The sequence below is a fragment of the Bombyx mandarina genome, chromosome 06 (assembly GCF_030267445.1).
Source record: "Bombyx mandarina strain Sakado chromosome 06, ASM3026744v2".
NCBI lineage: Eukaryota > Metazoa > Arthropoda > Insecta > Lepidoptera > Bombycidae > Bombyx > Bombyx mandarina.
This window is the reverse complement of record NC_143213.1, coordinates 13,054,571-13,066,566: the sequence shown is the minus strand read 5'-3', so window position 1 is coordinate 13,066,566 and position 11,996 is coordinate 13,054,571. Positions and strand designations below refer to the sequence as shown.

General features: G+C 36.9%; 1 protein-coding gene across 1 annotated transcript; it reads right to left on the bottom strand.

The window, feature by feature from the left end:
* Window positions 1-4,922: 4,922 nt before the first annotated feature.
* Window positions 4,923-10,978, bottom strand: LOC114253081 (pfs47 receptor-like). The gene is made up of 5 exons (XM_028187842.2): window positions 10,839-10,978; window positions 8,731-8,985; window positions 7,272-7,477; window positions 6,323-6,466; window positions 4,923-5,333 (listed from the first exon to the last, which is right to left on the bottom strand). Exons 1-5 carry the CDS (start codon window positions 10,843-10,845, stop codon window positions 5,247-5,249), a joined length of 699 nt encoding a protein of 232 aa, XP_028043643.2. The 5' UTR covers window positions 10,846-10,978; the 3' UTR covers window positions 4,923-5,246.
* Window positions 10,979-11,996: the final 1,018 nt, after the last annotated feature.

Genomic DNA, 11,996 nt, shown 5'->3' with positions numbered 1-11,996 from the left:
GTGTGCTCAAGATTTTCTAGTACATTTTAGTTATGACTGCAATAATTATTTTGAAAACTTTGGCCGGTTCTCGCGAGCCGTAGCGTAGGCATAATTAAAACTACTTTAGGCTTTACAGTTTTCGTGGTCACGGACAATTGAAGCGTTAACAGTTTTCGTGGTCACGAACGAAGCCTTAACTGTACTATATAATAATAATAGGTGGTTCGGAAAGTAATTTCCTTTTTTCCCGACAGAGGATTTAATTGTATTTTTTTGCACCCAACTTCACAATTAAGCCGTATAATTTATATATGCTTTGAGAGCTCATATAGCAAGGCTTGTGTGTGAAAAATTCCAATCAATTCTACCCAGTAGTTTTTTGTTGGTGCCTTTTTAAATATGGAGAGGGATAAGCAGCATTTTCGACATATCTTACTGTTTCACTACAGGAAAGGGTAAAAATGCTGCTCAAGCCAGAAAGAAATTAACCGATGTGTGTGGAGAAGATGCGTTGACAGTACGCCAGTGCCAGAACTGGTTCGCTAGATTTCGATCCGGCAATTTTGATATCGAAGATGCACCACGTTCTGGAAGGCCGGTTGAAGCTGATAAAGACGCGACAAAGGCATTAGTTGCTGCGACCCGACGAATAACAACACGTGAGATCGGATTGAGGTTAAATTTATCAAATTCAACAGTTTATGACCACTTGAACGGCCTGGGATTATTCTCAAAGCTCGATGTATGTGTTCATTTCCACAAAAAAAAAACGAAATTACTTTCCGAACAACCCAATAGTAATTGAACAATCGTATATGATAAAATGAAAATAATATAATAATGCAAGATATGATTTTTTTTTTCAAGATTTTTGATTACATTTGAAACCTTTTGTGAATTTGACAAATCAATTGGAACGGTTCCACTGCTCAACTGATTTTGTGTGTATTTCAAACAACAACAATATCTAAATTTGAAGTCGTCGTGGCCTAACGGATAAGACGTCCGGTGCATTCGTGTTGAGCGATGCACCGGTGTTCGAATCTCAGGCGGGTACCAATTTTTCTTATGAAATACGTACTCAACAAATGTTCACGATTGATTTCCACGGTGAAGGAATAACATCGTGTAATAATGATTTAATTTAATGTAATTTAATTTAATAATCACTTTGTTGGTGCAACTTAATAAATAAAGATGAAAGCCGCAAAATTATAATTTGCGTAATTACTGGTGGTAGGACCTCTTGTGAGTCCGCACGGGTAGGTACCACCGCCCCGCCTATTTCTGCCGTGAAGCAGTAATGCGTTTCGGTTTGAAGGGTGGGGCAGCCGTTGTAACTATACTTGAAACCTTAGAACTTATATCTCTAGGTGGGTGGCGCATTTACGTTGTGGATGTCTATGGGCTCCAGTAACCACTTAACACCAGGTGGGCTGTGAGCTCGTCCACCCACCAAAGCAAAAAAAAAAAAACTGAAATAAGCACATGCTAAGAAAGTCGTTACGTTAAATATATCGGTTTTTATAATTACCAACTTATGACTCGTGTGATAATGCGAATACCTTCACTTCTCTGGAGCTCCCATACTTTACACAAAAGAAAATGATAACATAATTTTTTTTGTATTTTATTCTGTTGAATAGAGGTCACATACTCGTATATTTTGACAACCTTCTTATCAAACATACTAATACAATTTTATAATATACTAATACAATATCAAACATACTAATACTATTCTGTCCAGACGTAAATGTTGCGACGTTTCTCTATCTTACTCTAAGCCTCGCATTAGAAAAGGATAAACAGTTTGTTATCTGTTTATCTTAAATTCCTAGCTGATTCCGCAAGGTACCTCCCGGAATGATATAGCTTACACCTGTACAAACTAATGTTTTATTCCATTTTTATCAGTTTTTTCCTTTCTGCTCTTACATCTCCTCCACACCTCCGTACACCATGCCATCTACGCAGCGGAGGATGTACAGAGCTGGCACAAATAGTCCAGGAGAAAGTTATTCAGTGAGGCCACGATCCTCAGCATTGGGGATTATTGACGCAAGGAGGAAGATCTCATCCTGTCCCTACAGTATCGAACGGTAAATATTGAGTTAACTCTCTCGAAAGAAATAGGCCGGTGTCTTTTACCACACGTTTTTTCCCCTACCTATTCTGATGGTCTTGAGAGACCATTTCAGCGTAGCCTTAACTAGTACGTGAGCTCACGGGGCTCAAACCTGACGACGTTGCTAACACTAACCCTAGCAAGAGCAGTGCTTCGCAAAATCTACCACCGCATCGGAAACGCAACCCACTAAGAAGATCCAGCGACAAACTCAGTGGGCTGTGTCTGTGGGTTGTTTACTCACCGAGCCCTTCGTCGCAAGCAACGGGTTCGACGAAAACGATGACCGGTGCTTGGAGTACCTAAAAGCACCACAGGAAGGAGCACATAGTTCGGCACTTGTACAGTCCTTGTCCTTCTTCGTAGGCAGCGGCTTGGCTCTGCCCCTGGCATTTCTGAAGTCCATGGGCGACGGTAACCACTCACCATCAGGTGGGCCGTATACTCGTCGGCCTACACGGACAATAAAAAAAAACAACGAGTGACAAATGTCACAAATATAGTGTGCGACAGAGATAGCGCTCTACGAGGTCGAAATTAGCCGACTTTCTCTATCCAAAGGTCAATCGATGTGCGGTATTTATCGCTGAGCACTGTACCTACGTAAAGTTTTGCAATACGCAACAATAATTTATAATCAACAAGTACCTTTTACAAGGGCCTTCATAACCTGAATATGCAAGCAAGTTGTTCAACAAAATGATAACGGCATGTTGCAATGCGTATGTTATGTAATTTGAATGGAGCCCTTTTTGCCTTGTGAACTAATGAAGCCGACAAACGGGTTTGAATGGAAGACGCTGTGTATATAATTCGGTATTACCCTTTACCATATCTTCCGGCACATCAAGATGTACAGAATTATACCAAAAAATTGATAGGGCGTGTATTATTGTATCTTTCAATAGATGATCGATGCTTTTAAGTTAAATGATTTTTTTTCTTTTAGCTTATGTTTTGTAAGCTTACGGAGCCGCGTCCGTAATGGTGTTCAGTTTTACGGTTGTTCATTGTTCATTAAAATTCATAACAGGTCCTTCGTGAGCTCTATTGAGCTATCTATCCTGTTACATCATTTTTCGACATAATACTTAAAGATACGTTATTTGTTTTGCACTATCGACGAAGCAGCACTTCTAATAATGAAACCACTGTTTTCCTCTATATACATAGTCAGGTCATAAGTATTGTCACACAGTAAAAACTTTTCTTTTAGAATGCTGGCCACAAAAAAGTTTATTGAATTTGAATTTCGAATTGTTCATGAAAATAAAAATGTATACTTTTAGAATTTTACTCATTTTTATATATAGAGTGGACGCTTAAAGAAGACCGTGTTGCAGTTATTGCGTTGCATCGTTGCAGTTACGCGCCAATTCAAATTTTTAACATACTGAAAAACTTGAATATAACCAAAAGATTCGTTTATCGTACCATCAAACGATACAATGAAGACTCTAGTGTAGATGACAGGTCAAGAAGTGGTCGCCCTCGGTCTGTTAGGACTCCAGCAGTGATAAAAGCTGTGAAGGCGCGAATTCAAAGAAATCCCAAACGTAAGCAGAAACTGTTGGCCCTTCAGATGGGGTTAAGAAGAACCACGGTGAAAAGGGTGTTAAATGAAGACTTAGGGCTTCGGGCATATCGAAGAAAAACAGGACATCGTTTGAATGCTCGTCTAATGGACCTGAGACTGAAGAGATGCCGCGCTTTGTTGAAGCGGTACGCGGGAAAAAAATATCGGGAAATTCTTTTTTCGGATGAAAAAATTTTTACCGTAGAAGAGAGCTACAACAAACAAAATGATAAGGTGTACGCACACAGTAGTGAAGAAGCGAGCAACCGTATTCCGCGTGTCCAACGAGGTCATTTTCCATCCTCGCTCATGGTATGGTTGGGAGTGTCTTATTGGGGCTTAACAGAGGTACATTTTTGTGAGAAATGTGTAAAAACGAATGCAGTTGTGTATCAAAATACAGTCCTGACGAACCTTGTGGAACCTGTTTCTCATACCATGTTCAATAACAGGCACTGGGTATTCCAACAAGATTCGGCGCCAGCTCATAGAGCGAAGAGCACACAAGACTGGCTGGCGGCGCATGAAATCGACTTCATCCGGCACGAAGACTGGCCCTCCTCCAGTCCAGATTTGAATCCGTTAGATTACAAGATATGGCAACACTTGGAGGAAAAGGCGTGTTCAAAGCCTCATCCCAATTTGGAGTCACTCAAGACATCCTTGATTAAGGCAGCCGCCGATATTGACATGGACCTCGTACTTGCTGCGATAGACGACTGGCCGCGCAGATTGAAGGCCTGTATTCAAAATCACGGAGGTCATTTTGAATAAACCTTAGTGTCATAAGAATCTATGTTTTGTTAAGTTCATTTTGGTATATGAATGGTTACATAATGAATAAACTTGTTTCAATTATTTTACATTAAACATGTGACAGAATATATGACCTGACTAGGTATATATAAACGGATTGCAGTTCGTTAGTCTCGCCAAAACTCGAGAACAGCTGGACTGATTTGGCTAATTTTGGTCTTGAATTATTCGTGGAATTCCAGAGAAGGTTTAAAAGGTGAATAAATATGAAAATGCTCAGAATTATATAAAAAAAGGTTTTTCCTTTGATTTGTTGATGTTTCCCCTGTCGGATGGATTCCTTTTGTTTTTTTTTTTTGTTTTTTTATACAAAAGCTTAGGTCTTTTATTTATTGATTGAGGCACTACGAAGTCTGCCGGGTCAGCTAGTTATTTAATAAAGAAATGTTGGTATACAATGTAGATAAAAATAAAACATTATTATTAAAAAAAAACTTTATTCAAAATACATCAAATTCATGACTATATCTCAAAGCTGCATAATCTCTAGGACAAAATAGTATCTAAAGTTCGATATTATATAAATGTCTTAAAAACAATTTAACTTCATAATATGTCATAACACAAAGCTAATTCACACGAAATAATCCTAATAGATTTGATGATAAATGACAAATTAAAATCCCTTTTACTGATATATGTTTAACAAAAAAAAAAAAACTACGTACGGTTTAATAGATCAAATGCATTAAATAACTGAGCTAATTTAAGTGAATTTCCAAAGTCGTTTATAGATAACATTTTCTACATTAGCACCAAACATTCATATTCTGCGGAGCTCCTTTCTTCGCCATCAAACGGGTAATAGCAACATGCGTGTGACGGGTGGATCTGGAATCAAATTAAAAATAAATAATCATGATAGAAAAATCAATAGTACCGAACATTGTGCAATAAAGATGAAACCTTTTTTTTTTGTCAGGAGGAAATCACCGGATTTCCACCCTCCACTGGGGACGGAGGACGGGGCATGTCCGAGTTGAACCGACTAAAACCTCCTGTCGCTCAACAACCAGCATACAAAACTCGCACGAGACAGAACTCATGAAAAGGCAAAGGGGGGTAAGTGAAGCGTTTAGTGCGGAGCACATCTCTCCCGTCACCCTCCCCCTCGGGACGGCGGACTGGCGGTCGTCGGCGCCACGACCACCAGCGCTCTCGGTCGGCAGGCTATCCGGAGCCCGCCTAAAAGATAAAATCTAGTAATACTAAGACAGTGTAACGGGCTTAATTAGAAAATTGAGAAATTTTTGTTTAATTATTTAGCTTAATGCATAAAGAGTTTTATGAATAGAGTGTAGCAGAATTAATGCCCAATGCGTACTTAGTCAACCAATAGTGGCGGCAAGAATGTTTTACTAGGTGCATTGTTTTATTGTAAATGATATATTATATGTAAATGTCAAACACACGCAGCAAACATACATATTATGCATAATATACAACATCGTACATATTATAGTATCATAATATGATTTGATGTTATATATAGATTATACAGAGATTTTCATTATAATCGTTATAAATCATTATATCTGTGACCATGCATTTATGCGTTGCAGTTAGAAAAGCAATTTTCCAATATAATTGAGACTTCGAATTCATGTATCAAAGTGGGTAACTAAATTTGTCATTTATATAAACTTTTGTAACCACGTTTTTTTTTTCTTGCCCGTGTACACAGACGAGCATACGGCCCACTTGATGCTAAGTGGTTACCGTCGCCCATGGACTCCAGCAATTACAGGGGCCGAGCCAAGCCGCTGCCTACGTAACCCATAAATACGGTAAAACATTAACTGGAGTATAAAACCACGCACCTTGCCGGGCGTAGTGCATCCGTCATGATTGACCCTGCCGAAGTAAAGCTTCTCCCCGTCAGCTGTGGAGCCAGCCTCGACAGCGCCGGGCGGAACTTCGCCATTTGTCGAGAACTGCCAGGCGAACATGGATGGTACTAGTACCTGAAAACAGCGATAGAAATATGGGAGACTGCAGATGTCAATCGTTTGTGTTAAACATTTAGAAGATTTAAATAAATCATGAATTTCATAAATACATTTTAAAAGTCGTCGTGGCCTAAAGGATATGACCTCCAGTGCATTCGTATTTAGCGATGCAACGGTGTTCGAATCCCGCAAGCGGGTACCAATTTGACTACCACGGTGAAGGAATAACATCGTATAATAAAAATCAAACCCGTGAAGCAGTAATGCGTTTCAATTTGAAGGGTGGGGCAGCCGTTGTAACTATACTAAGACCTGAGAACTTATATCTCAAGGTGGGTGGCGCATTTACGTTATAGATATCTATGGGCTCAAGTAACCACTTAACACTAGGTGGGGTGTAAGCTCGTCCACAAATGTAAGCAAAAAAAAAAATCATGATTAGAGTTTTTGTAGAACTGACGATATATTCGCCAATGTTTGTATTTCACATTAAAATGTTGTTTTTAAGAATACAAGACTATCTGGCACAATGTGTAAAGTCGTTCCCAGGGGTCATTTCTTTATGAAAATACAGACAAACGAGTAAAATTTAATTTTTAATCTTTTTTATATTTGAAAATATAAAATTTTGGTGTAAATGTGTGGATTGATTGACACACACACACACACACAGGCGCATGATTCCTAAACACTCTAAAATGCTCACAAAGATTTCTGTTTCGTCAGAGTGGGAAGAAAATATAATTTGGTAAATACAACATTGATAAAAACTGACACTACATAAACATCCGTCCACAATTATAAATCGATTATAACATACCTCAAACTGGTCTTTTAGAACCTCTTCACCACCGAAAGAAATATAACACGCGTTTTTGGTCGGAATGACTTTGGCCGGAACGATGTCACCTTCGTGGTGAGCTCTTCCCGCGTAGATCTCATCACCGTCAGCATCGGTACCGACCCTGAGGGCACCTGGTGGGATGCTGCGCTGGCTTAAGCAAGCGGGGACCCAACGGTATGTGCCTGAAATGAAAGAAGATTATTGAGACATTACATTGTAATTACAATACGATTTTGAGCGATTTCTACTGCTACTGGAGATTTGTTAGCTAAAACCTCTATTTGATGACCATCTACCCCAAATTTCGTTGGGAAAATTAAAAAAAAAATCTGGTTTGCTGCTACATATTTTTTCAATGTTGACAATTTCTGTGTTTATAAATTATTTACTTCCATGTTATTGGTGAGGTGTATTGTAGTCCGGACTGGTATTAAATATGTACCTAGGCTGCGAAGCCATCACACTTATCATTGAAAAGTCGGAACAGCTGTGATACCAATAAAATTGGGACTTAAATCTCGAATCCAAAGATAGGCTCCAATATTAGTTAACAGTCAAGTCCATTTCACAATTCCAAGCGTAAAATCATTTAACCTACCTTATTATAATAATGACTAACTTACTTAGCTTAGATTACTAAGCTAATTAGCTAACATTTAGCTAATTCAGAAGTATTAAAGACTAGAAAATTTTGATTTGTGTTTTGAGGACTTAAAAATGCCAATTAATTAAATATCCCAATAAAGATTCTAGTAAATTAGCAACAGCGTAATCACATCATAAGACGCTATCAAAATACCGACAACACATCAAGCGACGGCCAAAACTCTTTATGGTTATAATTGGGTAGTATTTGGATTGTTATTAAGCGCGGTTGCTAATCTTACTACGAAACCAGGAGAGTCTGGAGAGAACATCGCGATCCATAGAGAGGATTGGCCCAACATTGGCGAACATTACAGATAGCAAGACCAGATAACACCTTCCCGTTGACTTAATTATCTATCGATACGGCTAATGATGATATGAAAAGTCATGGAACTGAAATATAGCTATTTCATTAACACTTGTTTTTTTTGTAGGTAAAAGATAAATGAAATAAAAAATATTTTGTATCGGTCTAAAGATTATAAAGCGTGAGTCATTTGTGTGTTGATTTTGGATTGGATTACAAAGTCACTTCATTCTCTTGCAAATACAAAAAGAATGCTTGAATAAAAGTCAGTTCTTAATAAATTAGTAATTTTTTTTTAACTTTAAACTGGTATTCTATACCAGCAATATCATTCTGAGCTGTATAAGTAAGTAAGTAAGTAATAGTACTAATGAAACCATGTCCTAAGTGATCTATGCGCTTGGCACATACATGAGTGGAAGGTGTTATCTCTTAGATAAAAACATATTCTAATTTAACTCGATTCATCTCCAGACTTACTCCAAGGTAGCTCGACGGTCTCTCCGGGTAATTCAGGGACCGCTTCGGCTTCTTCCACCACTTGCACAGAATCCGCCCCGGGAGGTGGTGGATAAAAATACCCCGGATGCATTGGGTAGTAAACGATGGCACCAGGAGGGTACATGTGCGGGGGTCCATGGGGAGGACCATGGGGAGGACCATGAGGAGGACCATGTGGAGGTGGAGGAAACCCGTGTGGGGGAGGAGGGGGCGCTCCCCAACCGTAATACTGTCCTGTACAGTAATATGTTTATATAACATCAAACAAATATAGTTCACGTCAGTCTTATGTGACCTGTGATAGGTACTATAGGTTTTTTTACTTACATATTGTTCATCAACAAAATCATAGGTCATTAATTAGTTTGACTGTTTCAGGTGGTGCGCAAGAACGCCGTTTTAGTCTAAAATCCACTTTCTGTATGGTGGTGATATTTATAGAATTGAACAGAGAAGAAATCGAAAATATAATTCAAACAAGTAGGTATATCGGATTCATAAAGTCCCATCTATCTGTTTCTATTCAAGGAAACGATAAATAATGAACGCGCTAATCTTTATTTATCGTAATCGTGTCGTTTCATTTATCGTTACACAACACATTCTTCCCTAAAAAAAAAAACACAATAGCAACTAATTTATCACTAATCAGAAATTTCGATTGAAAAATATTTTTTCGTGCAAGATAAGTGGTTAAATAATGTTTATTTCGAAATATTTCATGTGTACGAAAGAAAAAAAAACTTAATGCTATCTACTTTTATCATCAGAAAAGTGAGGCCAATGATAAGTATTTGAAAATGCCAACTGGATTATACCTAAGGTAAATGACTCATTCTACTATTGTAGGTACATTATTTTGTAATAAATAATCACACAATGAAATTCTTCTGGATATTTCCAACTCGATTATTTGCTTTTAGATTTGAATTCATTCCTGCAATCCGAGATGGTTGAGCAATTAACCAAAATACTTAAATAAGCTAAGCACAGGCAAATTTATTATACGGCCCATACGTTTCACACCAATATTTTGTCCGGTGATTAATTATAATCTTTTATTTGTAATTTTAATGTTCCGCACTAGTAAATATTTTTCTTAAATCATCTTATTAGTCAAATCTTTCACAAGTCACCGTCCAGATTATCATTCTAAGCGATACGGTGGAGAGTTAAAGTCACTGATTATTATATTGAACGCAAAATCAAACTATACAATGGAAAAGAGTACACCAATAATGACAAAATGAAGAAGACCCGTCCAACGTATCGTAAAAACGTCAATGAGTCGGCTATAAATATACTCCTCATAAGGTTCGTCACAAAGGTTCTCATACAAGCACATCTTAATAATGCTTTTTATTTCATATTTCGGTTGAGACAAAGAAAAAAGAATTTTTAATATTCAAAGAAATTATTGCATGAGGCATAAATAAGACAAAGACAATTCATTGTTTCAGTAATAGCACCTGTAAACGCGTGATGGTACAAGATTTACATCACAAAACGAGTACACGACTTACTACGTGCACAGATAAATGTGAGCGTTCACCTCTTTCTAGATATTTCGGTCACTAGCAATCCAAACGCGTATATTAAAGATACGCAAATTGAAAATATTTTAAGAATACAAATATTACTTTTCTTATAGCCAACGTCAATTAATTTATTATTTGTTCAGGTGAAGATATAGAAACGTTATTATCGTGAAAATTCTACTATATTGATGTAGAACAAATATAACGATTTAAAACCACACTTATAGAGTACTCCATTTTATAGTTAAGTTTATAGTTTTTCCTTTAAATCTCAATAGCACATTCATCAAATTTTATGAGAAATTCATTTTTCCACGTCATTTTAGAACTATACAAATGTTGCCCGATAAGACTGATTGAATTAAGAAAAAAACATTAATTTCGCTGAAATTCTAACATTGGTTTTATCATTATCGATGTTTCGTTTACGTGTAGATGCTATTATACAATTTTCGTTATCGGCGCAAAATTTAAAGTCCTATTTTGTATCGTATCTAAATTTACCAAAAACCGTTCTGTTGTCTTTGAATTATTGATAAAACGACTTACCTGGCATGTCGGTTGTGGCGTCGCTTGTCTTCAACTACCAAATGAAAACTGAAGCTTGTATATTTATTACGAAATGAATCATTTTCGCAGCACAGATAACGCGAGGTGCGTGTCGTCTACCTTCAGTCTTATCAATTCCTTTTCACCAATTAGAAGCGGGTTAATGATATAGCTAATGCTGAATTATTTGTTCAAAAAATTCTTGGTAAACGTATTTGTCATAAATCGATACGTCAATGAGGATATTAGTCGAGGTGACTAGAATAGGTAGGTTAGAAAAAAATTGCGCGATTTTTTCAATGTGAAAGCCTATTTTATCGGTACAGAAAACTGACTGCAATGTAAAGAGCTATAAGAAAAAAAAGTAGATTGGAAGATAAATGTCAAAAGTTTTTTTATCACTTAAACTGGTTAATGAACTCAGCAACGTAAATGACCCACCTTGAATTAAGCAGTGATAGAAATATAAGAATTAAAAACCCTGAATTTCATGCCAATTCTACTCCGTGAATGTAAATTAGTGTAGTAAAGGCTCGCTTAAACAAAAAAAACACAATTTGATTTTACTCTCCAAAGACCCGCTGGTTGTTATCAAGGTATTTTTATTTAACATTTCGTTTTATTCTTATGGCTTTTATTAAAGTCAAGTAGTCAGCTTTTCATTTAGCTGTCTTTGTCTTGTCTTGTCCCCAAATAACATTTAAATCAAACCAAATCAAATCAAAAAAAAATTATTCAACATAAATGAAAGTACATACTTGTTGAACGTCAAAAGAACTACCGCCAATTCACAAGAACTAGCCTCCGTCCTGAGAAGAATTGGCAAGAAACTCAGCGAGCATGTTTTTTTTTTTTTAAATATTAGGTTATATTTTAAATATTAGATTTTTTTTAAATATTAATTTTTACATGAGTCTTATAACATAACAATTATTACAATATTGAAATGCCCGGAGCGAGCAACTCATTCCCACTTTGTGCAATCTTCTAGATAATAATCATTGACTTTATAGTAAGCTTTATTGCATAGATGTCCTTTAATGGTTTTCTTAAACCTATGTATATGTAGGTTCTGAACATCTTGTGGGATTTTGTTGTACAGGCGCACAGACAAACACCCGAATGAATTTCGTATCTTATATAACCTACTCATCGGCA

Bases quoted from the DNA above. Each gene is read 5' to 3' on its own strand.
- LOC114253081 (XM_028187842.2), bottom strand. The intron at 7,478-8,730 runs GTAAGTCTGGAG...CTTTCATTTCAG, and splicing joins GACCGTCGAGCTACCTTGGA to GCACATACCGTTGGGTCCCC. The intron at 6,467-7,271 runs GTATGTTATAAT...CGCTGTTTTCAG, and splicing joins TTCTAAAAGACCAGTTTGAG to GTACTAGTACCATCCATGTT.